Source organism: Coregonus lavaretus (genome assembly GCF_964263955.1).
Source record: "Coregonus lavaretus genome assembly, chromosome: 20".
NCBI lineage: Eukaryota > Metazoa > Chordata > Actinopteri > Salmoniformes > Salmonidae > Coregonus > Coregonus lavaretus.
In genome coordinates, this window is record NC_140007.1 from 29,775,542 (window position 1) to 29,803,450 (window position 27,909).

The following is a 27,909-nucleotide window of genomic DNA, read 5'->3' on the forward strand; positions in this document are numbered from 1 at the left end:
ACCCCCCCAAAAATCATGGTATATATAACTTAAAAACAACAACTTCAGATTGTTTTCTTTGTTTTAATACGATCAACATACAACATAAAGCTGGAGCCTGAGGACAGTGTGTCCAAAATAGTACAAGCACAACATCACTATTAATCATAAAACACATCAAGTTTATTTGAAAATTCTAAAGAAAAAGAACACACAAACACACAATGCCTCAGTGATTAACAGAACTGTTTCACAGATCCCAGAACTATATCAGGGTGTCATTTCTCAGGCAGAAATGTAGATAAAAATAATGAAATCCTGTTCCCCAAACAAGTGCAAGAACCACAGAGTCAAGAATAGGTTAAATATACAAATAAAATAAAATCAATTAAAAACAATAGCACATCAACATAAAAACATATAAACATAAAGCTGGAGCCTGAGGACAGTGTCCAAAAGCACAACATCACTATTAATCATAAAACACCTCAAGTTATTTGAAAGTTCTGAGGACAAAGAACACACAAACACACAATGCCTCAGTGATTCACAGAAGTATATCACAGAACTATATCAGGGTGTCATTTCTCAGGCAGAAATGTAGATAAAAATAATGAAATCCTGTTCCCCAAACAAGTGCAAGAACCACAGAGTCAAGAATAGGTTAAATATACAAATAAAATAAAATCAATTAAAAACAATAGCACATCAACATAAAACATATAAACATAAATCTGAAAGCGTTGCTCAAACTCCCGTAACAGTCCCGTTATTTTATCTTTGAACCGCTTCATGTCTGCCACATGTTCGGTCGCGCACACATTTTTCAGACAGGGGAAGTGAGCTGCATCACCACCGGCAAGTTGCATCTCCCACAATGACAGCTTCAACTTGAAAGAACGTATGCTGTCATAATACTGCGTGACAACTTTGTTGCGCCCTTGCAGCTGTTTGTTCAAGTTATTCAGGTGCTCTGTAACATCCACCATAAATGCAAGGTCCTGCATCCATTCTGCGGAATGACATTTTAACACTGGTTTATCCTTTTCTTCCATGAACTGTTCAATTTCTTCTCGTAAATCAAAGAAACGCCTCAGCACAGCACCTCGGCTTAACCATCTTACCTCAGTGTGGTATGGCAGGCCATAGATGTGGTCTTTCTCTCTGAGAAGGCTGTCAAACTGACGGTGATTCAGGCTTCTGGATCGGATGAAATTAACAGTTTGGATGACCACCTTCATGACGTTATCCATCTTTAATGACTTGCAACACAAAGCCTCCTGGTGCAAAATACAGTGAAAAGTCAAAAAATCACGTCCTCCATTTGCAGATTGCACTTTCTCTCTGAACTTTGTCACAACGCCTGCTTTTTTCCCGATCATTGAGGGCGCACCATCTGTAGCCAGGCTGACAGCGCGGGACCAGTCCACTCCGACCCTGTCCAGCGCGCCGACGAGTGCGGTAAAAATATCAGCTGCTGTCGTTGTATCTGTCAACGGCACCAACTCCACGAACTCCTCGTGACGGTCAATGTGTCATCAACTCCGCGGATGAAAATGGCCAGTTGTGCAACATCTGTAATGTCCGTGCTTTCATCAATTGCAACCGAAAACGCAATAAATGACTTTACTTTTTGCTTCAACTGGCTGTCCAAATCCACTGAAAGATCGGAAATCCTGTCTGCAACTGTGTTTCTTGTCAGGCTGATATTTGCAAAAGCCTGCCGCTTTTCAGGGCACACAATCTCCGCTGCCTTCATCATGCATGTTTTTACAAATTCACCCTCACTAAATGGTTTTGAAGCCACTGCGATTTCATTAGCAATGAGGTAGCTAGCTTTCACTGCAGCGTCACTGATGTCTCGGCTGTGAGTAAACACAGACTGCTGTTTCTTCAGACCCGCCAACGTTTGACACCCCTGCAGTAGATCCATCTAGCTTGTGATTACAAATATATATAATAATCGATAGTTACATATCACAATATTATTTTGGACGATATTATAAAATCGATACTTTGACTCCAAGTATCAATTTGTAAAAATGAAAAAATCTAAACCTTGCGCCAGAACTCAGGTATTTTTCATCCTATAGCTTGTTCTCAATCTTCTTTTGAACTAGCAAGCTCTTTTTAAATGTTTTAAATGTAACCTTTATTTAACTAGGCAAGTCAGTTAAGAACAAATTCTTATTTACAATGACGGCCTACACCGGCCAAACCCGGATGACGCTGGGCCAATTGTGCGCCGCCCTATGGGACTCCCAATCACGGCCGGTTTGATACAGCCTGGAATCGAACCAGGGGGTCTGTAGTGACGCCTCAAGCACTGAGATCCAGAGCCTTAGACTGCTGCGCCACTCAGGAGCAGACATATGCAGAGCAATATGTTTGGAACATCAAATTGCAATTCCGAATCGCAATACATACAGAATCGTGAGAATCGCAATAAATATTGCTTCGGCACCTAAATATTGTGATAATAATGTATCGTGAGGTCCCTGACAATTCCCAGCCGTACCTGTGATGAGTGCGATTCCCTAATCCCCTCTTACCTTTTGACTGCTCCTGCCAGGATGCCTATGCTGCTCTCACTGGGAGGCATGGAGGAGTGACCCGGGGCCTTGGAGACGCTCAGCTTCACCGTGGCTAGCCCCTTCTCACTGATCCCAATCCTGACACAGGCAATCAAATCAAAATCAAATTGTATTTGTCACATGCGCCGAATACAACAGGTGTAGACCTTACCGTGAAATGCTTACTTACAAGCCCTTAACCAGCAATGCAGTTAAGAAAATAGAGTTAAGAAAATATTTACTAAATAAACTAAAGTAAAAAAATACAAATAAAATACACAATAAAATAACAATAACGAGGCTATATACTGGTGGTACCCCAAACGAGTCAATGTGCGGTGGTACAGGTTAGTCGAGGCAATTTGTACATGTAGGTAGGGGTAAAGTGACTATGCATAGATAATAAACAGTGAGTAGCAGCAGTGTAAAAACAATGTAAATAGTCCGGGTGGCCATTTGATTAATTGTTCAGCAGTCTTATGGCTTGGGGGTAGAAGCTGTTAAGGAACCTCTTGGACCTAGACTTGCTGCTCTGGTTCCGCTTGCCGTGCGGTAGCAGAGAGAACAGTATAACTTGGGTGACTGGAGTCTGACAATTTTTTGGGCCTTCCTCTGACACAGCCTAGTATATAGGTCCTGGATGGCAGGAAGCTTGGCCCCAGTGATGTACTGGGCCGTACGCACTACCCTCTGTAGCGCCTTACGGTCAGATGCTGAGCAGTTGCCATACCAGGTGGTGATGCAACCGGTCAGGATGCTCTCGATGGTGCAGCTGTAGAACTTTTTGATCTGGGGACCAATGCCAAATCTTTTCAGTCTCCTGAGGGGGAATGGGCTTTGTCGTGCCCTCTTCATGACTGTCTTGGTGTGTTTGGACCATGATAGTTTGTTGGTGATGTGGACACGAAGGAACTTGAAACTCCCGACCCGCTCCACTACAGCCCTGTCGATGTGAATGGGGGCGTGTTCAGCCCTCCTTTTCCCATAGTCCACGATAAGCTCCTTTGTCTTGCTCACGTTGAGGGAGAAGTTGTTGACCTGGCACCACACTGCCAGGTCTCTGACCTCCTCCCTATAGGCTGTCTCATCATTGTCGGTGATCAGGCCCATCACTGTTGTGTCGTCAGCAAACGTAATGGTGTTGGAGTCATGCTTGGCCATGCAGTCGTGGGTGAACAGGGAGTACAGGAGGGGACTAAGCACGCACCCCTGAGGGGCCCCCGTGTTGAGGATCAGCGTGGCAGATGTGTTGTTGCCTACCCTTACCACCTGGGGGCGGCCCGTCAGGAAGTCCAGGATCCAGTTGCAGAGGGAGGTGTTTAGTCCCAGGGTCCTTAGCTTAGTGATGAGCTTTGTCAGCATTATGGTGTTGAACGCTGCACTGTAGTCAATTAACAGCATTCTCACATTGGTGTATCTTTTGTCCAGTTGGGAAAGGGCAGTGTGGAGTGCGATTGTGTCATCTGTGGATCTGTTGGGGCGGTATGCACATTGGAGTGGGTCTGGGGTTTCCGGGATGATGGTGTTGATGTGAGCCATGACCAGCCTTTCAAAGCACTTCATGGCTACCGACGTGAGTGCTACGGGCGGTAGTCATTTAGGCAGGTAACCTTCACTTTCTTGGGCACTGGGACTATGGTGGTCTGCTTGAAACATGTAGATATTACAGATTCAGTCAGAGAGAGGTTGAAAATGTCAGTCAAGACACTTGCCAGTTGGTCCGCGCATGCTCTGAGTACATGTCTTGGTTATCATTCTGGCCCCGCGGCCTTGTGAATGTTGACCTGTTTAAAGGTCTTGCTCACATTGGCTACGGAGAGGGTGATCACACAGTCATCCGGAACAGCTGATGCTCTCATTCATGCTTCAGTGTTGCTTGCCTCGAAGCGAGCATAAAAAGGCATTTTGCCCGTCTGGTAGGCTCGCGTCACTGGGCACCTCACGGCTGGGTTTCCCTTTGTAGTCCGGAATAGTTTGCAAGCCCTGCCACATCCGACGAGCGTCGGAGCCGGTGTAGTAGGATTCAATCTTAGTCCTGTATTGACGCTTTGGCTGTTTGATGGTTCGTCTGAGGGCATAGCGGAATTTCTTATAAGCGTCCGGATTAGTGTCCCGCTCCTTGAAAGCAGCAGCTCTAGATGTTGCCTGTAATCCATGGCTTCTGGTTGGGATATGTATGTACGGTCACTGTGGGGACGACGTCGTCGATGCACTTATTAAGCCGGTGACTGAGGTGGTATACTCCTCAATGCCATTGGATGAATCCCGGAAAATATTCCAGTCTGTGCTAGCAAAACAGTCCTGTAGCGTAGCATCCGCGTCATCTGACCACTTACGTATTGAGCAGGTCACTGGTACTTCCTGCTTTAATTTTTGCTTGTAAGCAGGAATCAGGAGGATAGAATTATGGTCAGATTTGCCAAATGGAGGGCGAGGGAGAGCATTGTATGCGTCTCTGTGTGTGGAGTAAATGTGGTCTAGAGTTTTTTTTCCTCTGGTTGCACGTGACATGCTGGTAGAAATCAGGTAAAACGGATTTAAGTTTGCCTGCATTAAAGTCCCCGGCCACTAGGAGCGCCGCTTCTGGATGAGCATTTTCTTGTTTGCTTATGGCCTTATATAGCTTGTTGAGTGCGGTCTTAGTGCCAGCATCGTTTTGTGGTGGTAAATAGACGGCTATGAAAAATATAGATAAAAACTCTTGGTAGATAGTGTGGTCTACAGCTTATCATGAGGTACTCTACCTCAGGCGAGCAATACCTTGAGACTTCCTTAATATTAGACATCACGCACCAGCTGTTATTGACAACTAGAAACATAAGATATTCGTTTTTAATGTCCCGTTGATAGGATAGTCTCGAACGGAGCTCATCCAGTTTATTCTCCAGTGATTGCACGTTGGCAGGCACATACACTTTTAATATACTGTGATTGCAATCTATGACTTAAACCATATTTGTAACATTTAAAAAAAACTGTCTATAAATTGTTATACCACTGTATCATACCACCAGTAATTACTCATAAAGGACCAGTGCAGTCAAAATTAAGTTTTTCTTGTGTTTTATATCATATTGTACAACAGCTGATGAAACTAACAAAGAGTGAAAATTTGATCAGTAACCAGGTTTCCATCCAACCATTTCATGCGGATTAACTACGTGACGCATTATAAAAGTCACGACCGGGCTGATGGAAACAGCTGGTACAATTTTGCTCTTATCAATAATAATCTCATCATGTAGGTAGCCTACCCGCACTGTATCTGCAAGCCGTTGGCTAGAGTGCACGTGCCAAGATCAGAGTGGGCATATTTGCTATATAATGCAACAGTTTTTGTGACAAAACCATCAGTAAAATGTGATGGAAATCCATTTAACTTGTATTTTTTTATTCAGGAATGTAAATTTATTTTTATGTGCACTACGTCATCACACACAGCCTTTTATCCGCAATAAGTCTGTTTGATGGAAACATCTCTGGTGGGAAAATGTGCATATTGTTATATGCAAAAATATATATATTCACATGAAGATCTGTCGCCAATTGGACAGAACCCTAGCTAATGTTATTTTCTGATTGTTGCTGCTTGAAAAGACAATTTACATAGGACCTTGTAATCAGCAGGTTTTGTATGGGTGGAGTTTTGACTTAATAGACCAAAACAGCTAGTTTTCAGGTTACATATCCCTCCCAAATTAGCCCCTCCAATTACACCCCTCACTCAGACCACTCCCAGACAGTCCTAGCCAAATTCTTGCTTAAGAACATTTTTTTTTGCTAAAAAGCTATTTCTTTTTATTTCTGACTATTTTAAATGGAAAATTATTAAAAAGGTACTTAATTGTTACCCAGAAATCAGTTCATATTGAGATAAAAAATGGCTACATTGGGCCTTTAAGAGGGGCAGTGGTTATAATTACTTATCAAGACACTAAATATGAGAGAAGAGTGAATGAATGAATGCTTACAGAGCAGCAGGCCCCTGCAGACCACTGATGACTCCATCCAGCACAGCCAGACCCTCATCCAGTACGAACGCCAGCTGCACCCCTTTCTTCTTCAGCACCCTCACTATGTTCATTGCCCCTTGGAAGCCACTCACCTACAGTTTACACAGACAAAATCCTCTTTCTGATTTCTGTACTTTTTCGGTTTGTGAAATAAATACCTCTACCAACTTCACAAACCTCCTCATCATGACCCAGACCAATGAAGAATCCCCTTTGCGGCGAATAACCTCTTATCAACAGGTACTCCAGCGCCTGGAGAATTCCCTACAGTGAAAAAAATAGGCTGGTTAAATTCTCACAATGTGAAATCTTATTATTGGGTGAGAAAAACAGTAACAGGAACCACATTGTTGATTATGCAATACTCTTGGGCCTCTGGCTCACAGAGATAAAAACATACCAAACAAATAATAGATTTATCTCTGCACTCTGGTCCTTGTTCTTGGAACACCCAGGTTCCATAAACATCTACCCACAGTCAACCCTCACGGCCTCACCATGACAGACTGTTTGTTATCGATGGTCCCTCTTCCGTAGATGAATCCATCTATCTCCTTTGCAGAGAATGGTGGGGCCTCCCATCCGTCGCTCTCCTCAGCAGGCACCACGTCTATGTGGGCCAGCAGCATGTAGGGGACGAGTGCCAGGTCAGAGCCAGGCACCCAGAACAGGTGGCTGTAGTTGGCCACAACCTCATGCTGGACCAGGTGGGAAGAAAACACTGTAGGGAAAGCTGGCAGAGAAAAACAATCTGTTAGTGTTAGGAAATGCAGGATACCACCCTAACGAAAAAAGATTGCACTCAGAGTGCAGTATAACTGCAGTATGCTGCAAATACTGCGTCCAAAATACCACAGTCGACTGCAACTACTGCACTTTTACTGCAGTTTTAAAATGGTAAGGGCATTTCTAGTAAGCTTTCAAAATAGTGGATTTGAAGTAAACGTGGATGTATTTCTGCTTGAGTATGAGAAAGCAGTGTCGAAATGCTAATTGGTAACTTTATGAGCTCATAGCCCAAATGCCGGCAGATGGCGATAATGAGTTGTTTCAATCAATCAATCAAATGTATTTATAAAGCCCTTTTTACATCAGCAGATGTCACAAAGTGCTATACAGAAACCCAGCCTAAAACCCCAAAGAGCAAGCAATGCAGATGGCTAGGAAAAACTCCCTAGAAAGGCAGAAACCTAGGAAGAAACCTAGACAGGAACCAGGCTCTGAGGGGTGGCCAGTCCCCTTTTGTGCAGAGTGGAGATTATAACAGTACATGGCCATTAAGGCCAGATTTTTCTCCAAGATGTTCAAACGTTCATAGATGACCAGCAGGGTCAAATAATAATCACAGTGGTTGTAGAGGTTGCAACTGGTCAGTACATCAGGCATAAATGTCACTTGGCTTTTCATAGCCGGGCATTTAGAGGTTGAAATAGCAGGTGTGGTAGAGAGAGAGAGTTGAAAACAGCAGGTCTGGGACAAGGTAGCACGTCCGGTGAACAGGTCAGGGTTCCATAGCCGCAGGCAGAAGAGTGGAAACTGGAGCAGCAGTACGACCAGGTGGACTGGGGACAGCAAGGAGTCATCAGGCCAGATAGTCCTGAGGCATGGTCCTAGGGCTCAGGTCCTCCGGGAGGGGAGGGAGAGATTTAGAGGGAGCATACTTAAATTCACAGGACACCAGATAAGACAGGAGAATAAAACCAGCTATAACAGACTGACCATAGCCCCACGGCACATATACTATTGCAGCATAGATACTGGAGGCTGAGACAGGCGGAGTCGGGAGACACTGTGGCCCCGTCCTACGATACCCCCGGACAGGGCCAACCAGGCAGGATATAACCCCACCCACTTTGCCAAAGCACAGCCCCCACACCACCAGAGGGATATCAACAGACCACCAACCTAGTACCCTGAGACAAGACTGAGTATTGCCCACGAAGATCTCCTCCACTGCACGAGCCCAAGGGGGCGACAAACCGGACAGGAAGATCACGTCAGTGACACAACCCACTCAAGTAACGCAAACCTCCTAGGGACGGCATGGAAAGCACCAGTAAGCCCACTTACAGACTGTTTGTTATCGACGGTCCCTCTTCCGTAGATGAATCCATCTATCTCCTTTGCAGAGAATGGTGGGGCCTCCCATTACTCAGCCCCCGTAATAGGGTCAGAGGCAGAAAATCCCAATGGAGAGACAGGAACCGGCCAGGCAGAGACAGCAAGGGCGGTTTGTCGCTCCAGTGCCTTTCCGTTCACCTTCGCACCCCTGAGCCAGACTACACTCAATCATAGGACCTACTGAAGAGATGAGTCTTCAGTAAAGACTAAAAGGTCGAGACTGAGTCTGCGTCTCACATGGATAGGCAGACCATTCCATAAAGATGGAGCTCTATAGGGAAAAAAGAAAAAATTTATGCACTCACTAACTGTAAGTCGCTCTGGATAAGAGCGTATGCTAAATTACACAATTGTTTACAGACAGATTATTTCACATAAAATTCACTGTATCACAATTCCAGTGTGTCAGAAGTTTACATACACTAAGTTGACTGTGCCTTTAAACAGCTTGGAAAATTCCAGAAAATGATGTCATGGCTTTAGAAGCTGATAGGCTAATTGACATCATTTGAGTCAATTGGAGGTGTACTTGTGGATGTATTTCAAGGCCTACCTTCAAACTCTGTGCCTCTTTACTTCACATTATGGGAAAATCAAAAGAAATCAGCCAAGACCTCAGAAAAACAATTGCAGACCTCCACGAGTCTGGTTCATCCTTGGGAGCAATTTCCAAACGCCTGAAGGTACCACGTTCATCTGTACAAACAATAGTACGCAAGTATAAACACCACGGGACCACGTAGCCGTCATACCGCTCAGGAAGGAGATGCGTTCTGTTACCTAGAGATGAACGTACTTTGGTGCGAAAAGTGCAAATAAATCCCAGAACAACACAAAGGACCTTGTGAAGATGCTGGAGGAAACAGGTACAAAATTATCTATATCCACATTCCAATATCGACATAACTTGAAAGGCCGCTTAGCAAGGAATAAGCCACTGCTCCAAAACCGCCATAAAAAAGCCAGACTACGGTTTGCAACTGCACATGGGGACAAAGATCGTACTTTTAGAGAAATGTCCTCTGGTCTGATGAAACAAAAATTGAACTGTTTGGCCATAATGACAATCGTTATGTTTGGAGGAAAAAGGGGGGGGGGCTTGCAAGCCAAAGAACAGCATCCCAACCGTGAAGCACGGGGGTGGCAGCATCATGCTGTGGGGGTGCTTTGCTGCAGGAGGAACTGGTGCACTTCACAAAATAAATGGCATCATGAGGAAGGAAAAATATGTGGATATATTGAAGCAACATCTCAAGACATCAATCAGGAAGTTAAAGCTTGGTCGCAAATGGGTCTTTACAAGCATACTTCCAAAGTTGTGGCAAAATGGCTTTAAGGACAACAAAGTCAAGTGGCCATCAACAACAAAGCCCTGACCTCAATCCTATAGAAAATGTGTGGGCAGAACTGAAAAAGCATGTGCGAGCAAGGAGGCCTACAAACCTGACCCAGTTACTCCTGATCTGTCAGGAGGAATGGGCTAAAACTCACCCAAATTATTGTGGGAAGCTTGTGGAAGGCTACCCAAAACGTTTGACCCAAGTTAAACAATTTAAAGGCAATGCTACCAAATACTAATTGAGTGTATGTAAACTTCTGACCCACTGGGAATGTGATAAAATAAATAAAAGCTTAAATAAATCATTCTCTCTATTATTATTCTGACATTTCACATTCTTAAAATGAAGTGGTGATCCTAACTGACCTAAGACAGGGAATTTTTACTTGGATTAAATGTCAGGAATTGTGAAAAACTGAGTTTAAATGTATTTGGCTAAGGTGTATGTAAACTTCCGACTTCAACTGTAGGTACAGTGAGGGAAAAAAGTATTTGATCCCCTGCTGATTTTGTACGTTATTTTAACGGTAGGTTTATTTGAATTGTGAGAGACAGAATATCAACAAAAAAATCCAGAAAAACGCATGTCAAAAATATTATAAATTGATTTGCATTTTAATGAGGGAAATAAGTATTTGACCCCCTCTCAATCAGAAAGATTTCTGGCTCCCAGGTGTTTTTTATACAGGTAACGAGCTGAGATTAAGAGCACACTCAAAGGGAGTGCTCCAAATCTCAGCTTGTTACCTGTATAAAAGACACCTGTCCACAGAAGCAATCAATCAATCAGATTCCAAACTCTCCACCATGGCCAAGACCAAAGAGCTCTCCAAGGATGTCAGGTACAAGATTGTAGACCTACACAAGGCTGGAATGGGCTACAAGACCATCGCCAAGCAGCTTGGTGAGAAGGTGACAACAGTTGGTGCGATTATTCGCAAATGGAAGAAACACAAAATAAATGTCAATCTCCCTCGGCCTGGGGCTTCCATGCAAGATCTCACCTCGTGGAGTTGCAATGATCATGAGAACGGTGAGGAATCAGCCCAGAACTACACGGGAGGATCTTGTCAATGATCTCAAGGCAGCTGGGACCATAGTCACCAAGAAAACAATTGGTAACACACTACGCCGTGAAGGACTGTAGTCCCCTGTAGCTCAGTTGGTAGAGCATGGCGCTTGCAACGCCAGGGTTGTGGGTTCGTTTCCCACGGGGGGGCAGTATGAAAATGTATGCACTCACTAACTGTAAGTCGCTCTGGATAAGAGTGTCTGCTAAAATGACAAAAAAAAAAGGACAAATCCTGCAGCGCCCGCAAGGTCCCCCTGCTCAAGAAAGCACATATACAAGCCCGTCTGAAGTTTGCCAATGAACATCTGAATGATTCAGAGGAGAACTGGGTGAAAGTGTTGTGGTCAGATGAGACCAAAATGGAGCTCTTTGGCATCAACTCAACTCGCCGTGTTTGGAGGAGGAGGAATGCTGCCTATGACCCCAAGAACACCATCCCCACCGTCAAACATGGAGGTGGAAACTTTATGCTTTGGGGGTGTTTTTCTGCTAAGGGGACAGGACAACTTCACCGCATCAAAGGGACGATGGACAGGGCCATGTACCGTCAAATCTTGGGTGAGAACCTCCTTCCCTCAGCCAGGGCATTGAAAATGGGTCGTGGATGGGTATTCCAGCATGACAATGACCCAAAACACACAACCAAGGCAACAAAGGAGTGGCTCAAGAAGAAGCACATTAAGGTCCTGGAGTGGCCTAACCAGTCTCCAGACCTTAATCCATTAGAAAATCTGTGGAGGGAGCTGAAGGTTTGAGTTGCCAAACGTCAGCCTCGAAACCTTAATGACTTGGAGAAGATCTGCAAAGAGGAGTGGGACAAAATCCCTCCTGAGATGTGTGCAAACCTGGTGGCCAACTACAAGAAACGTCTGACCTCGGTGATTGCCACCAAGTACTAAGTCATGTTTTGCAGAGGGGTCAAATACTTATTTCCCTCATTACAATCCAAATCAATTTATAACATTTTTGACATGCGTTTTTCTGGATTTTGTTGTTGTTATTCTGTCTCTCACTGTTCAAATAAACCTACCATTAAAATTATAGACTGATCATTTCTTTGTCAGTGGGCAAACGTACAAAATCAGCAGGGGATCAAATACTTTTTTCCCTCACTGTATGTACGGCAGGACCAAATCGGAGAGATAGGTAGGAGCAAGCCCATGTAATGCTTTGTAGGTTAGCAGTAAAACCTTCAAAAATCAGCTCTAGCCTTAACAAGAAGCCAGTCTAGCACTGGAGTAATGTGAACACATTTTTTGGTTCTAGTCAAGATTCTAGCAGCTGTGTTTAGCACTAACTGAAGTTTATTTCGTGCTTTATCCGGGTAGCCGGAGAGTAGAGCATTGCAGTAGTCTAATCTAGAAGTGACAAAAACATGGATTAGCTTTTCTGCATCATTTTTGGACAAAAAGTTTCAGATTTTTGCAATGTTACGAAGATGGAAAAAATATGTCCTTGAAATATTCTTGATATGTTCGTCAAAAGAGAGTTCGAGGTTCTTCACAGTTTTTTTGAGACGACTATACAACCATCAAGATTAATTGTCAGATCCAACAGAAGATCTCTTTGTTTCTTGGGACCTAGAGCTAGCATCTCTGTCAGCGTTTAAAAGTAAATCATTTCCCGCCATCCACTTCCTTATGTCTGAAACACATGCTTCCAGGGTAGGCAATTTTGGGGCTTCATGTTTCATCGAACTGCAGAGCTGTGTGTCGTCCGTATAGCAATGAAAGTTAACATTGTGTTTCTGAATGACATCACCAAGAGGTAAAATATATAGTGAAAACAATAGTGGTCCTAAAACAGAACCTTGAGGAACACCGAAACGTACAATTGATTTGTCAGACAACAAACCATCCACAGAGACAAACTGACATCTTTCCGACAGATAAGATCTAAAACAGGCAAGAACTTGTCCGTGTAGACCAATTAAGGTTTCCAATCTCTCCAAAAGAATGTGGTGATCGATTGTGTCAAAAGCAGCACTAAGGTCTAGGAGCACGAGGACAGATGCAGAGCCTTGGTCTGACGCCATTAAAAGGTAATTTACCACCTTCACGAGTGCAGTCTCAGTGCTATGATGGGGTCTAAAACCAGACTGAAGCGTTTCGTATACATTTTTTGTCTTCAGGAAGGCAGTGAGTTGCTGGTCAACAGCTTTTTCAAAAAAAATTGAGAGGAATGGGAGATTCGATATAAGCCAATAGTTTTTACATTTCTTGGGTCAAGGTTTGTCTTTTTCAAGAGAGGCTTTATTATTGCCACTTTTAGTGAGCTTGGTACACATCCAGTGGATAGGGAGCCATTTATTATGTTCAACATAGGAGGGCCAAGCACAGGAAGTAGCTCTTTCAGTAGTTTAGTTGGAATAGGGTCCAGTATGCAGCTTGAAGGTTTAGAGGCCTTAGAGGACTATTTTTATGAATGTGTCAAGAGATATAGGATTAGAAAACTTGAGCGTCTCCATTGATCCTAGGTCCTGGCAGTTTTGTGCAGACTCAGGATAGCTGAGCATTGGAGAAATATGCAGATTCAAAGAGGAGTCCGTAATTTGCTTTCTAATGATCATGATATTTTCGTCAAAGAAGTTCATGAATTCATCACTGCTGAAGTGAAAGGCATCCTCTCTTGGGGAATAATGCTTTGCGACAGTATCAAATATACATTTTGGATTGTTCTTATTCTCCTCAATTAGGTTGGAAAAATAGGATGATCGAGCAGCAGTGAGGGCTCTTCGATATTGCACTGTACTTTCTTTCCAAGCTAGTAGGAAGACTTCCAGTTTAGTGGAGCGCCATTTCCGTTCCAATTTTCTGGAGGCTTGCTTCAGGGCTCAGGTATTTTCTGTATACCAGGGAGCTAGTTTCTTGTGACAAATGTTTTTTGTTTTTAGGGTGCGACTGCATCTAAGGTATTATGCAAGGTTAAATTTAGATCCTCAGTTAGGTCGTTAACTGATTTTTGTACTCTGACGTCCTTGAGTAGGTGGAGGGAGTCTGGAAGGGCCTCTAGGAATCTTTGGGTTGTCTGAGAATTTATAGCACGGCTTTTATGGTCCTTGGTTGGGGTCTGAGCAGATTATTTGTTGCGATTGCAAACGTAATAAGACGTGGTCCGATAGTCCAGGGTTATGAGGAAAAACATTTAGATCCACAATATTTATTTCACGGGACAAAACTAGATCCAGGGTATGACTGTGGCAATGAGTAGGTCCGGAGACATGTTGGACAAAACCCACTGAGTCGATGATGGCTCCAAAAGCCTTTTGGAGTGGGTCTGTGGACTTTTCTATGAGAATATTAAAGTCACCAAAAATTAGAATATTATCTGCCGTGACTACAAGGTCCGATAGGAATTCAGGGAACTCAGTGAGGAACTCTGTATTCGGCCCAGGAGGCCTGTAAACAGTAGCTATAAAAATTGATTGAGTAGGCTGCATAGATTTCATGACTAGAAGATCAAAAGACGATAACGCAGTCATTTTTGAGGGGGGTAAATTGACATTTGCCATCGTAAATGTTAGCAACACCTCCGCCTTTGCGGGATGCGTTTCATCTTACGGTCTAAAGGGAATGCATGCAGCCGGCTAGCCACTCGTATCCCCCATGGACGGTTTGTACAAAAAACATTCTCCATTCAGGCTGCAAAGGCGTCGATTTCCTCCTTAACTTGATTTAATAGCGAGAAGAAAAAGAACAAAAAGGGAAAATATGCGTACTTTCTTTATGCAACACCATTTTCCACCACCATGGTAGTGGCTAATGCTACTTACTGACGTTCAGCCAGGGTCATGTCTAGATGGGACACAGCATTTGTCAAATTGACGTCAAAAGTAACTATTTTCCTAACCTTAACCTAATTATCCTAACCTGCTGCGTAAGTTCTCCTAAACCTTCTACGAAGAGTACACTTTGACTAAAGCCGTTTCCCTTCTAGACAAAATCTTCAGCATGGAGTAAACACATTGCTGCAACCTGATTGGCTGAACGTGATACGCAACATCTGGGACTAGCATTCCTAAGCATTAGACACTCTAGCATGGTGATGTAAAATGGTGCTTCATAAAGAAAGTATGTACATTTCACTTTTTTTTTTGCCATTAAATCGAGTTAAGGAGGAAATTGACACCTTTGCAGCCTGAATGGAGAATGTTTTATGTACGAATTTTCTGGTTGTATGCTTGTTTAGAGCATGTCTAAAGATTACTTTTCAACAGTGCCTGCTCCCACTACTTAGATAAACATAATATTTACAGCCCGACCAATATAGGATTTTTGGATCCGATACCGATTTTAGAGTGGATATACAGTATCTGCAGATATGTTTATTATTGTAGCTGGACTGGAATGATGGATTGTGCTTAAAACAGCCCTACAAAGATACATCGAAAGCCGATTTCTTACATTTGAGGAAAGAACATGAATATAATGGATTTGGAAGCTGAGCATTTATGATAAATGGTTACTATTCATTTTTATTTTTGACAAATGGAGGGCATTGCTATTTGCTTATGGTCATTCAGTGTATTCCAACAGTAGATAATACATAATACATCTGTACAGTATGAATGAAACATGATTAATGGAAGTGGATAATTAAACAGCAGGCAAAGATAACAAAATACAGAAAGATTGCTGGACATAATAAAATAATTCAAAATGATTAGGCAAGCTTTGCATTTGTAACCTGCTATGTTTTTCTGTGTCTCTGAAAACATTTTAACGACAGAGGCAGAGTTTGGGGAATAACCTTCGCAAAGAGCAAATATAAACACACCAGATTTATCGAGAAAGGTGCAACTGCAGCCCGCAATTCAGGGCGTTCCTGCATACTTCTATTGGTCCATTTTTAAGATATGACTCCAGTACATAGCCAGGAGGCAGGAGCACTCAAGTACAGTAGATGACAGTAATGCATCATAACGTTGGATGCCAACCGCAATAAACCCCACAGAAAGGGAAGAGGCGGGAGCGACAACGGTAGCTAGCTATAGCTAGTACACACCGGTAATGTTAGAGTGTCCTTCGCCCCCGCCTGTCGGGCACTGTTTTCCCGCTGTTCTGTTAACGATGGAGAGGGAAGGTGTTCGGCAGGCGGGAGCGAAGGAGACTGTGTGCTAGCTTAGCCAACTAAGCTGCTCGGGTACACAGCAGGCGGGGGCAACACCGCGCGCTAGCAAACTAGCTAGCTAGTTAGCACACAGTGTCACCCCTGCCTGCTGTATACTGGAGTAGCTAGCAGTAGGCGGGGGGACACCGGCAGACGGTGTCCTTAACCGTGCCCGGCAGGCGGGGGTGTTCTCTGGTACACAGCAGGCGGGAGGCGGGGGCTACACCGTGTGCTAGCTAGCTAACTAGCAAGCTAGCACACGGTGTTGCTAACTAGTAAGCTAGCTAGTTAGCACACTGCGTTGCCCCAAGCTCCCTCCTGCTGTGCTAGCGGGAGGTGGGGGCGACCGGTAGACAGAGTCCTTCATCCCCGCCTGTCGGGTACGGTTTTCTCCGGTACACAGGAGGCGGGCGACAACGTGTGCTAGCTAGCTAACTAGCAAGCTAGCACACGGTGTCGCCCCAGCCTCCCTCCTGCTGTGCTAGCGGGAGGTGTGTGCAACCGCTAGACAGTGTCCTTGGCCCCCACTTGTCAGGCACGGTTTTCTTGGGTATACAGCAGGTGGGAGGCGGGGAAAGACAGCGTGTCCTAGTCAAGCTAGCACACAATGTTGCTCACTAGCAAGCTAGCTAGCTAGCACACTGTCGCTCCAGCCTCCCGCCTGCTGTACTAGCGGGGGCGACCGGTAGACAGTGTCCTTCGCCCCCGCCATGTCGGGCACTGTTTTCCCGCAGTTCTGTTAACAACTGTTAGGGAAGGTGAGAGTGAAGGACACTGTCTACCGTTGTCGCTCCCACTTATGAAGGAACCAATGGGATGCTCGAGGTGGGGCATTCCTGCAGGGAAGCCCTACAATATTACTGGGGAGTTGCACACTTGGATTTATCGGGCTTCACTAAGGGGCTGTAACATTAACGTTGCAACATAGTTGACATTTGGGAATAGCATCCATTGTTTGTCATGACACCCAACACCCTACCATGACACTTCACGTAACAGTATATGGCCAGTGCGCATTTTTAGCACTTTACTGAGCTGGCAAGCGTCTAGCTACACAGCACTCACATAGAAGCACTAGTAGTTAGTTCAGAGTATTTCTGAGTGAACAAAAACACAACTGTGGAACGCAGTGTTTGGTTTTCTCCAGGCATAATGGGAATCATGTTGTCCAAAAAGTTATACTTTTGAATCATCTGTCCATAAAACATTCTTCCAAGAGTCTTGATGATCATCCAGGTGCTTTCAGGTGATTTTGGCAAACTTGAGTCAACTTTTTGGACGGCATGGTTCCCATTATGCCTGGTGAAAACCAAACACTGCATTCCATAGTAAGAACCTCATACCAACGGTCAATCATGGTGGTGGTGGTAGTGTGATGCTTTGGGGATGCTTTGGGGACGACTTGCCTTAATAGAAGGAACCATGAATTCTGCGCTGTATCATAGAATTCTACAGGAGAATGTAAGGCCATCTGTCTGTGAGCTGAAGCTGAAGTGCAGCTGTGTCATGCAGCAAGAAAATGATACAAAACACACAATCAAGTCTACATAAAAATGGCTAAAAAGCAAAGAAATTGAAGCTTTGGAATGGCCTAGTCAAAGTCCAGACCTAATCCCAATTGAGATGTTGTGGCAGGACTTGAAACGAGCAGTTCATGCTTGAAAATCCACAAATGTCACTGAGTTCTGCATGCAAGAGAGGGCCACAATTCCTCCACAGCGATGTGAGAGACTGATCAACAACTACAGGAAGCATTTGGTTGCAGTTATTACAGCTAAAGGTGGCACAACCAGCTATTGAGTGTAAGGGGGCAACTACTTTTTCACATACATTGGGTGTTGCATAACTTTGTTAATGAAATAAAATGAGTGTACTTTTTTTTGTTATTTGTAAACTCAGGTCCCCTTTATTTAATATTAGGTTTTGGTTGAAGATGATAACATTCAGTATAAAAAATATGCAAAAATAGAGAAATACTTTTTCACGGAACTGTAAATCCTATAAATCGGTCGGGCTCTAGTAATATTCTAGGGCTTCCCTCATGCCCCTTTTAATGACGGCACTACGTTAGCCACGTGAGTGAGTGCTAGCTAGCTACCAACCAGAACATTAAGCTAGCCAAGAGCAACAACACAAACAGACTACAAGTAGTGAGTGGAGCTACAAACAAACAGACTATACTAAACGAGTTAAAGTGTCTTACCTGTGATTAAAATGTTTTCCACACACGCACAATTTCCAACTCGCCCACGCGGAATAGCCTGAAGCCACAGAAAGGGCTATTCTTGCAGGCTCCATTTTCCTACGTGGGAGCATTGCGTATCATAGGTCGGGATTTCTGACCTGGTTACATGTACATTGAACAACACAGCAGCTTTTCTGCATATTTTGTTATTTCTGTATTTTAAAAAAATCTAGACTAAGTTGGCTCTTTTACAATAGGGGTCAATGGAAAAGAATGTTTGTTTACCCCAATTTGTGGGCGTGGTCGAGGGGATTTTTTTCTTACGACATGAATACCGTCTCGGAGTATATGAGTGTATACACTGAGTGTACAAAACATTAGGAACATCTGCTCTTTCCATTATTGATGTGTAGATGAAGGGGAGGAGACAGGTTAAAGAAGGATTTATAAGCCTTGAGACATAGAATGGAGCTATATGCAGGGAGTACCAGTACCAGATCAATGTGCAGAGGTACGAGGTAGTTGATGTAGATATGTACCTGAAGGCAGGGTAAAGTGACTAGACATCCGGATAGATAATAATAAGAGTAAAATATAGAACAGAGTCCGAGTGCCGATGCTCCGGGACCGTTTGCTGGACGGTAGCAGAGTGAACAGTCTATGGCTTGGTTGGCTGGAGTCTTTGGCAATTTTTTGGGCCTTCCTTGCTTGGTGATGAGCTTGGAGGGGACTATGGTGTTGAACGCTGAGCTGTAGTCTATGAACAGCATTCTCACATAGTTATTTCCCCTCTTGTCCAGGTGGAAGAGGGCAGTGTGAAGTGGAATTGAGATTGCGTCATTTGTGGATCTGTTGGGGTGGTATGCGAATTGGAGTGGGTCTAGGGGGTCTGGGATGATGGTGTTCATGTGTGTCATAACCAGCCTTTCAAAGCACTTCATAATTACAGATGTGAGTGCTACAGGGCAATAGTCAATGAGGCAGGTTACCTTGGAGCTCTTGGGAAAAGGGATAATGGTGGTCTTCTTGAAACATGTTGGGATTCCATACTGGGACAAAGAAAGATTGAAAATGTCTGAAGACACCTGTCAGCTGGTCTGCGCATGCTTTGAGAACAAGCCCTGGTATTTCATCTGGTCCGGCGGCCTTGTGATTGTTAAGCTGTTTTGCTCACATTGGCCACGGAGATCGAGATCACACAGTCGTCTGGAAAAACAGGGGCTTTCACGCAAGGCACAGTATTATATTCCTCGAAGCGAGCATAAAAGGCATTTAGCTCATTTCAGAGTTCTGCATCGCTGGGCAGCTCATGGCTGGGTTTCCCTTTGTAATCCATTATCGTCTGTAAGCCCTGCCACATACGGCGAGCGTCGTAGCCGGTGTAATAGGATTCCACCTTCCTTCCTTGCCAGAAGCACTGGTTTGACTGTGTCAGTTTCCCAACTTGACACAACTGTGCGAGTCAACATTGGCCTTGTAGAGTCCATGCCCCGACGAATTGAGTTTGCTCTTGTTCTCAAAATAGGGTGCAACTCAATATTAGGAAGGTGTTCCTAATGTTTTGAACACTCAGTGTAGGTCATTATCTATAAAATGTCACAATACGGCGCAGAGAATTTGATTTGGCTGCTGGGGATTTTTTCATGATGAGTAAACATAAATTTTCGTTCAGCACATTCAAAATGGACACCGACAGAAATTCAAATAAAATGTTAGTTCAGATAAATTCAGCAAGACGTTGAGGCCTTAACTTTACTCTTCTTGAAGTCACCACATACACACAGACAGAGCGAGCGGTGGTTAGCCTACCATTTGAAGTATTTTATTAGGCTTATGTGGCCTAAAAGGGAAGGATCCACTTTTATAGACAATATACCGACGCACAGACAGCGCATTGCGCAAACAAAACAACCCTCGCAATATCAACTGGAATTACATGGGTCTATTACTGAACTTTTTGTAGAAAAATAAATGTTTGAATGGGAAGAGACTGTCACTGCCAAATATAGTTACAGACCTAACAACATTATATAGTATCCCATCCTCGTGGAGAGAAGCACATGAGCTAATTATAATACACAAAGTAAGCAAAACAATGAAATGCATCATTCCAACATTGCCTAAAATGATTAGTAAGATACTAATGAGATATACCTATATAAGCAATATAACAATGGATATAAGTCAGAACTGTAGGATTAAATAACGGGCATATAAGCAGACAATGAAAGCTCTTACAATATTAAATGATGACATTTCTCTAAAACCGGCTATAGGATACATGTGCACCACCAAGTCAGAACAGTAGGCTAAGTTCTGAGGGGGAGTGAGACACATGGGCTACTTACAGCTTACTATGCAACACACACTTAGTATTACTTTTTTTAGGTCCTTCTTGTGGGCTAACTTTGTCATCAAATTTTGTCATCAAAATCTGCCATTCACTGGATGAAGTCATGCTGGATTGACAGCATGACCAATGTATTCATCCGTTTCTGGCCCATGGTGTTGTGTGTGAATTTGTATCATTTTAAGCTTGGAAAAGAAACCCTTTCAGACAGATATTTTAAATCCTTAAACCCAAACTTGGACCACACACCCTCTCCACCGAATAGCAGGCAGGGAAAGCAAAATAGTGTTTGCTTTATGACGCTCGATAGCCACTGATTCCTTCCAAACCACTCATTGTTGAATTTGCGATTCCCGACTTGTGTAATATTAATGTCCAATGGCTGATGAGCACAGAAACATTTTATCTATAATTTATCTTCATATGACAAGAATTGAAAAGGATTTGCCAGTAGATTGTCAACGTGATTCATGATGATGACTGCTTGTCTAGCTAGCTAGCTTGCTAACTAAGATTTTGAAAGTATGATGTTGACATGATCAGTCCAATCAAAGCTACGTGAGGTAACGTGATTTGAAGTCATTTTATCTGTGGCCAATGACTTTGAGCCTTCTTGGAAGGGCACTTCTACTGTAAATCTATGGCAGCACCAAAGGGGTCTTGAACTGCCTAGCTCTCCCTGTAGATTCTTCTGTGACATCTGTCACTGATGTTGGGCGATTAGGCCTGGCTCGCAGTCGGCGTTCCAATTCATCCCAAAGGTGTTCGATGGGATTGAGGTCAGGGCTCAACAAACCATTTCTGTATGGACCTTGCTTTGTGCACGGGGGCATTGTCATGCTGAAACAGGGAAGGGCCTTCCCCAAACTGTTGCCACAAAGTTGGAAGAACAGAATCGTCTAGAATGTCATTGTATGCTGTTGTGTTAAGATTTCCCTTCACTGGAACTAAGGGGCCTAGCCCAAACCATGAAAAACAGCCCCAGACCATTATTCCTCCTCCACCAAACTCTATAGTTGGCACTATGCATTCGGGCAGGTAGCGTTTTCCTAGCATCCACCAAACCCAGGTTTGTCCATCGGACTGCTAGATGGTGAAGCGTGATTCATCACTCAAGAGAACGTGTTTCAGAGTCCAATGGCGACGAGCTTTACTCCAAACGAGGCTTGTCATTGCGCATGGTGATCTTAGACTTGTGTGCAGCGGCTCGGCCATGGAAACCCATTTCATGAAGCTCCCGACAAACAGTTATTGTGCTGACGTTGCTTCCAGAGGCAGTTTGGAACTCAGTATTGCAACCGAGGATATACTATTTTTACGTGCTTCAGCGCTCCCATTCTGTGAGCTTGTGTGGCCTACCACTTCGCAGCTGAGCCGTTGTTGCTCCTAGAGATTTTCACTTCACAATAACAGCACTTACAGTTGACCGGGGCAGCTCTAGCAGGGCAGAAATTTGACGAATGGACTTGTTGGAAAGGTGGCAACCTATGACGGTGCCACGTTAAGTCACTGACCTCTTCAGTATGGGCCATTCGACTGCCAATGTTTGACTGTGGAGATTGCATGGGGGTGCAATATCCAACGGGTGTGGCTGAAATAGCCGAATCCACCATTTTGAAGGGGTGTCCACATTAGGGCTGTGGCAGTCATGACATTTTGTCAGCTGGTGATTGTCAAGCAAATAACTGCCGGTCTCACGGTAATTGACCATTAATTAACATGAACACATTTAGCATCTCCTCGCTTCCACACATAGCCTGCAAGCCACTGACGCAGACCTTTGGAACGTCTATGTAATATAGCCTACACCAAATCCATTATTTATTTTAGACAGGTTTAAAGAAACATGATATGAAGAAAATGTAGTCTATTTCAGAAGAACAGAATAGCATACTCTGAGTTGTCCTGATCTGGCTATGCCATATGGCTGTGGGCTACATTAGTTCATTTAGCAGACAAGATTAGCTTAGAATTCCGTGGCATTATTTAATATTATTTTATAGTATGAAGAATACAATTGAACATAGCTGAATAAAATAGAAAGGATATTTTCTCCAAACGATTTGAAGTAGTGTGCACATGCGGCTATTCTGTGTTGAGCGGTTAACAAAGAAACAGGTACTCCTATATACTTAACTTAGAGTTATTTATGTAACTTTAGTTATGATACAAATGTTGGGCTATATGTTAAAAAAATTTAATACATTCTAAGGCTGCATGATGCAACTAATGATGACTTGAAAAAAGTTGCATGAAAGGCATGAGCTCTGCTTTGTTTTTTGCGCAGGCTGTACACACTTCATCAGTCTCTCGTTCATAATATGACAAGCACTTGAGAATGCCTCGAATTTCCCAGCTGCATCCCCTTTGTGTGGCCGTAATGCCCCCTAAAATTATCCATGCCTTTTGCGGCCAGTGGCCGTTGTGCCCTGGGGCTGAATATAACAATTATAATTCCCTTCTCCCGGCTGCGTGCCAAAGCACCTCTCACTCACATGGCTCTACGTCATGTGATCGGGTCTTTCTCAAAGGCTACAAGTGAATACAGACACATCAGGGACACAACAGTGTGCGTCCTTATCCAATTGAGGCGCAAATTGAAGATATTGGAAGAACTGTCCATATTTACTTTGTCAGCCAACAAGATGAGTAGGTTTAACGAACAGCAAAAGCACTAGCCTATGTCAATCTACTATCCCCCATAATACAAAAGTTAACCTATTTGATTCTGTGTGAGAAATAAATATGACATGGGATGCGATAGATCCCAATTTATTACAACAACTAGCATAAAAAAAAACTGCTTTAAGCAATGAGCCTGACACAACAGATGAGAACGTTTAGCTTAAAATGTTGATAAACTATTAGGCATTTTCTTCACATTATAAGTGCAGCAATGCGCACACGGCAGTAGGCTATAAGCGCGAATGTTCCATTACCAGGAAAACACCATTCTCAAAAGTGACCACAAATGTGATTATGTATGTAATGCCAGACCCAGAACATATCCGATCACTGGACCTTTAACTCCGGATTCATCGCTACCAGCTAGCTGCAACAAAATGGACGTTGTGGTTTGGCTAATCATCCTGAGCTAGGCCCATCTCCCGGCTATCTACCTCTCTGTCAACCGGACGGGACCACCTAGTGTTGACACGGAACCCCCGCCGATCCTACACTACTGGTCTGCCGACGAAATCGTCTGATGTGGTTACAACAGGCTTCCCGTTACGACGTCGACCACGAAGATTCCATCTGCTAGCCCCGGCCCGCTAGCACACACTAGCTGTGGCCTCTTGCTCGCTAGTGCTTTAGCAGCTCCCGAACTACCTCCGAACTATCCTATTGCTGTTCACCGGACCTTATGATAACTCAGCTATACAGCTGATGCCTGCTGGACTGTTCCTTTTTACGGTACCGCATCCTGTTTATGGTTAGCCTCAGCCCAAACTGTGTCGTCATTACCAGCTGTTGTCTTAGCTCTCTCATATTACACCTGTGATTGCTTTATGCCTCTCTCCCATGTCAATATGGTTTGCTTATTGCTGTTTCGGTTATTTCTAATTGTACTATTTCACTGTAGATCCCCCAGCCCAGCTAAACCTGCCTTAGATAGCTCCTTTGTCCCACCCCCCATACACGCGGAGACCGACTCAATCGGTGCCTCCAGTGATGCCATCTCTTTCATTGTTACCCAACGCTTAGGTTTACCTCCACTTTACTCATATCCTTCCATATCCTTGTCTGTACATAATGCCCTGAATCTTTTCTACAACACCCGGAAATCTGCCCCCTTTATTCTATGTACCCAACGCACTAGAAGACCAGTTCTTAAAGCCTTTAGCCGTATCCTTATTCTAGTCCTCCTCTGTTCCTCTGGTGATATAGAGGCTAACCCAGGCCCTGCAGCCCTCAGTATCACTCCTACTCCCCAGGCACTATCATTTGTTGACTTCTGTAATCGCAAGAGCCTTGGTTTCTTGCATGTTAATATCCGAAGTCTACTTCCTAAGTTTGAGTTATTCACTGCGTTAGCACACTCCGCCAACCCTGATGTTCTAGCAGTGTCTGAATCCTGGCTTAGGAAGGCCACCAAAAATTCTGAAATTTCCATCCCCAACTATAACATTTTCCGTCTAGATTTGAACTGCCAAAGGGGGTGGAGTTGCAATCTACATTTACATTTAAGTCATTTAGCAGACGCTCTTATCCAGAGCGACTTACAGTTAGTGAATAAATATATATATATATTTTTTATACTGGCCCCCCGTGGGAATTGAACCCACAACCCTGGCGTTGCAAACGCCATGCTCTATCAACTGAGCTACATCCCTGCCGGCCATTCCCTCCCCTACCCTGGACAACGCTGGGCCAATTGTGCGCCGCCCATGAGTCTCCCGGTCGCGACAGAGCCTGGATTCGAACCAGGATCTCTAGTGGCACAGTTAGCACTGCGATGCAGTGCCTTAGACCACTGCGCCACTCAGGAGCCTACTGTAGAGATAGCCTGCAGAGCTCTATCATACTATCCAGGTCTGTGCCCAAACAGTTTGAGCTTCTACTTCTAAAAATCCACCTTTCCAGAAATAAGTCTCTCACTGTTGCCGCTTGCTACAGACCCCCCTCAGCCCCCAGCTGTGCCCTGGACACCATATGTGAATTGATTTCCCCCCATTTATCCTCAGAGTTCGTACTGCTTGGTGACCTAAATTTGGATATGCGTAACACCCCGGCCATCCTACAATCCAAACTAGATGCCCTCAATCTCACACAAATGATCAACGAACCTACCAGGTACAACCCTAAATCCGTAAACATGGGTACCCTCATAGACATCATCCTGACAAATGTACCCTCTAAATACACCTCCGCTGTCTTCAACCAGGATCTCAGCGATCACTGCCTTATTGCCTGCGTCCGTAACGGGTCCGCGGTCAAACGACCACCCCTCATCACTGTCAAACGCTCCCTAAAACACTTTAGCGAGCAGGCCTTCCTAATTGACCTGGCCCAGGTATCCTGGATGGATATAGATCTCATTCCGTCAGTAGAGGATGCCTGGTTGTTCTTTAAAAGTAATTTCCTCTCAATCTTAAATAAACATGCCCCATTCAAGAAATACAGAACTAATAACAGATATAGCCCCTGGTTCTCCTCAGACTTGACTGCCCTTGACCAGCACAAAAACATCCTGTGGCGTACTGCATTAGCATCAAATAGCCCCCGCGATATGCAACTTTTCAGGGAAGTTAGGAACCAATATACACAAGCAGTCAGGAAAGCAAAGGCTAACTTTTTCAAACAGAAATGTGCATCCTGTAGCACTAACTCCAAAAAGTTTTGGGACACTGTAAAGTCCATGGAGAATAAGAGCACTTCCTCCCAGCTGCCCACTGCACTGAGGCTAGGAAACACTATCACCACCGATAAATCTACAATAATCGAGAATTTCTACGGCTGGCCATGCTTTCCACCTGGCTACCACTACCCCGGCCACCAACTCTGCACCCTCAAGCTGCAACTTGCCCATGCCCCCCCCGCTTCTCCTTCACACAAATTCAGACAGCTGATGTTCTGAAAGAGCTGCAAAATCTGGACCCCTACAAATCAGCTGGGCTAGACAATCTGGACCCTTTCTTTCTAAAACTAGCCGCCAAAATTGTCGCAACCCTTATTACTAGCCTGTTCAACCTCTCTTTCGTAACGTCTGAGATCCCCAGAGATTGGAAAGCTGCCGCGGTCATCCCCCTCTTCAAAAGGGGGTGACACTCTAGATCCAAACTGTTACAGACCTATATCCATCCTGCCCTGCCGTTTGAAAGTATTTGAAAGCCAAGTTAACAAACAGATCACCGACCATTTCGAATCCCACCGTACCTTCTCCGCTATGCAATCCGGTTTCCGAGCTGGTCATGGGTGCACTTCAGCCACGCTCAAGGTCCTAAACGATATTATAACTGCGATCGATAATAGACAATACTGTGCAGCCGTCTTCATCGACCTGGCCAAGGCTTTCGACTCTGTCAACCACCGCATTCTTATTGGCAGACTAAATAGCCTTGGTTTCTCAAATGACTGCCTCGCCTGGGTCACCAACTACTTCTCAGATAGAGTTCAATGTGTCAAATTGGAGGGCCTGTTGTCTGGACCTATATCAGTCTCTATGGGGGTGCCACAGGGTTCAATTCTTGGGCCGACTCTTTTCTCTGTGTATATCAATGATGTCGCTCTTGCTGCTGGTGACTCTCAGATCCACCTCTACAAAGACGACACCATTGTGTATACATCTGGCCCTTCATTGGACACTGTGTTAACAAACCTCCAAACGAGCTTCAATGCCATACAACACTCCTTCAGTAGCCTCCAACTGCTCTTAAACACTAGTAAAACTAAATGCATGCTCTTCAATCGAACGCTGCTGGCACCCGCCCACCCGACTAGAATCACTACTCTCGACGGGTCTGACCTAGAGTATGTGGACAACTACAAATACCTAGGTGTCTGGTTAGACTGTAAACTCTCCTTCCAGACTCACATTAAGAATCTCCAATCCAAAATTAAATCTAGAATCGGCTTCCTATTTCGCAACAAAGCCTCCTTCACTCATGCTGCAAAACATGCCCTCGTAAAACTGACTATCCTACCGATCCTTGACTTCGGTGATGTCATTTACAAAATAGCCTCCAACACTCTACTCAGCAAATTGGATGTAGTCTATCACAGTGCCATCCGTTTTGTCTCCAAAGCCCCATACACTACCCACCACTGTGACCTGTACGCTCTTGTTGGCTGGTCCTCACTACATGTTCATTGTCAAACCCACTGGATCCAGGCCATCTATAAACCACTGCTAGGCAAATCCCCGCCTTATCTTAGCTCATTGGTCACCATAGCAGCACCCACCCATAGTCTGCGCTCCAGCAGGTATATCTCACTGGTCATCCCCAAAGCCAACACCTCCTTTGGCCGCCATTCCTTCCAGTTCTCTGCTGCCAATGACTGGAACGAATTGCAAAAATCTCTGAAGCTGGAGACACTTATCTCCCTCACTAACTTTAAGCATCAGTTGTCAGAGCACCTTACCGATCACTGCACCTGTACACAGCCCATCTGAAATTAGCCCACCCAACTACCTCATCCCTATATTGTTATTTAGTTTGCTCTTTTG

General features: G+C 44.3%; 1 protein-coding gene across 2 annotated transcripts in view; it reads right to left on the reverse strand.

The window, feature by feature from the left end:
* LOC311148305 (N-fatty-acyl-amino acid synthase/hydrolase PM20D1.2-like) overlaps positions 1-27,909 on the reverse strand; it is a 44,160-nt gene that overhangs the window by 4,021 nt on the left and 12,230 nt on the right. For both annotated transcript variants that reach the window (XM_084185225.1, XM_084185226.1), the window contains exons 3-6: positions 7,063-7,298; positions 6,743-6,829; positions 6,524-6,657; positions 2,532-2,651 (exon numbers count right to left, since the gene is read on the reverse strand). In XM_084185225.1, the coding sequence (XP_084041351.1) occupies positions 2,532-2,651; positions 6,524-6,657; positions 6,743-6,829; positions 7,063-7,298 (577 nt within the window). The remainder of the gene's footprint in view (positions 1-2,531; positions 2,652-6,523; positions 6,658-6,742; positions 6,830-7,062; positions 7,299-27,909) is intronic.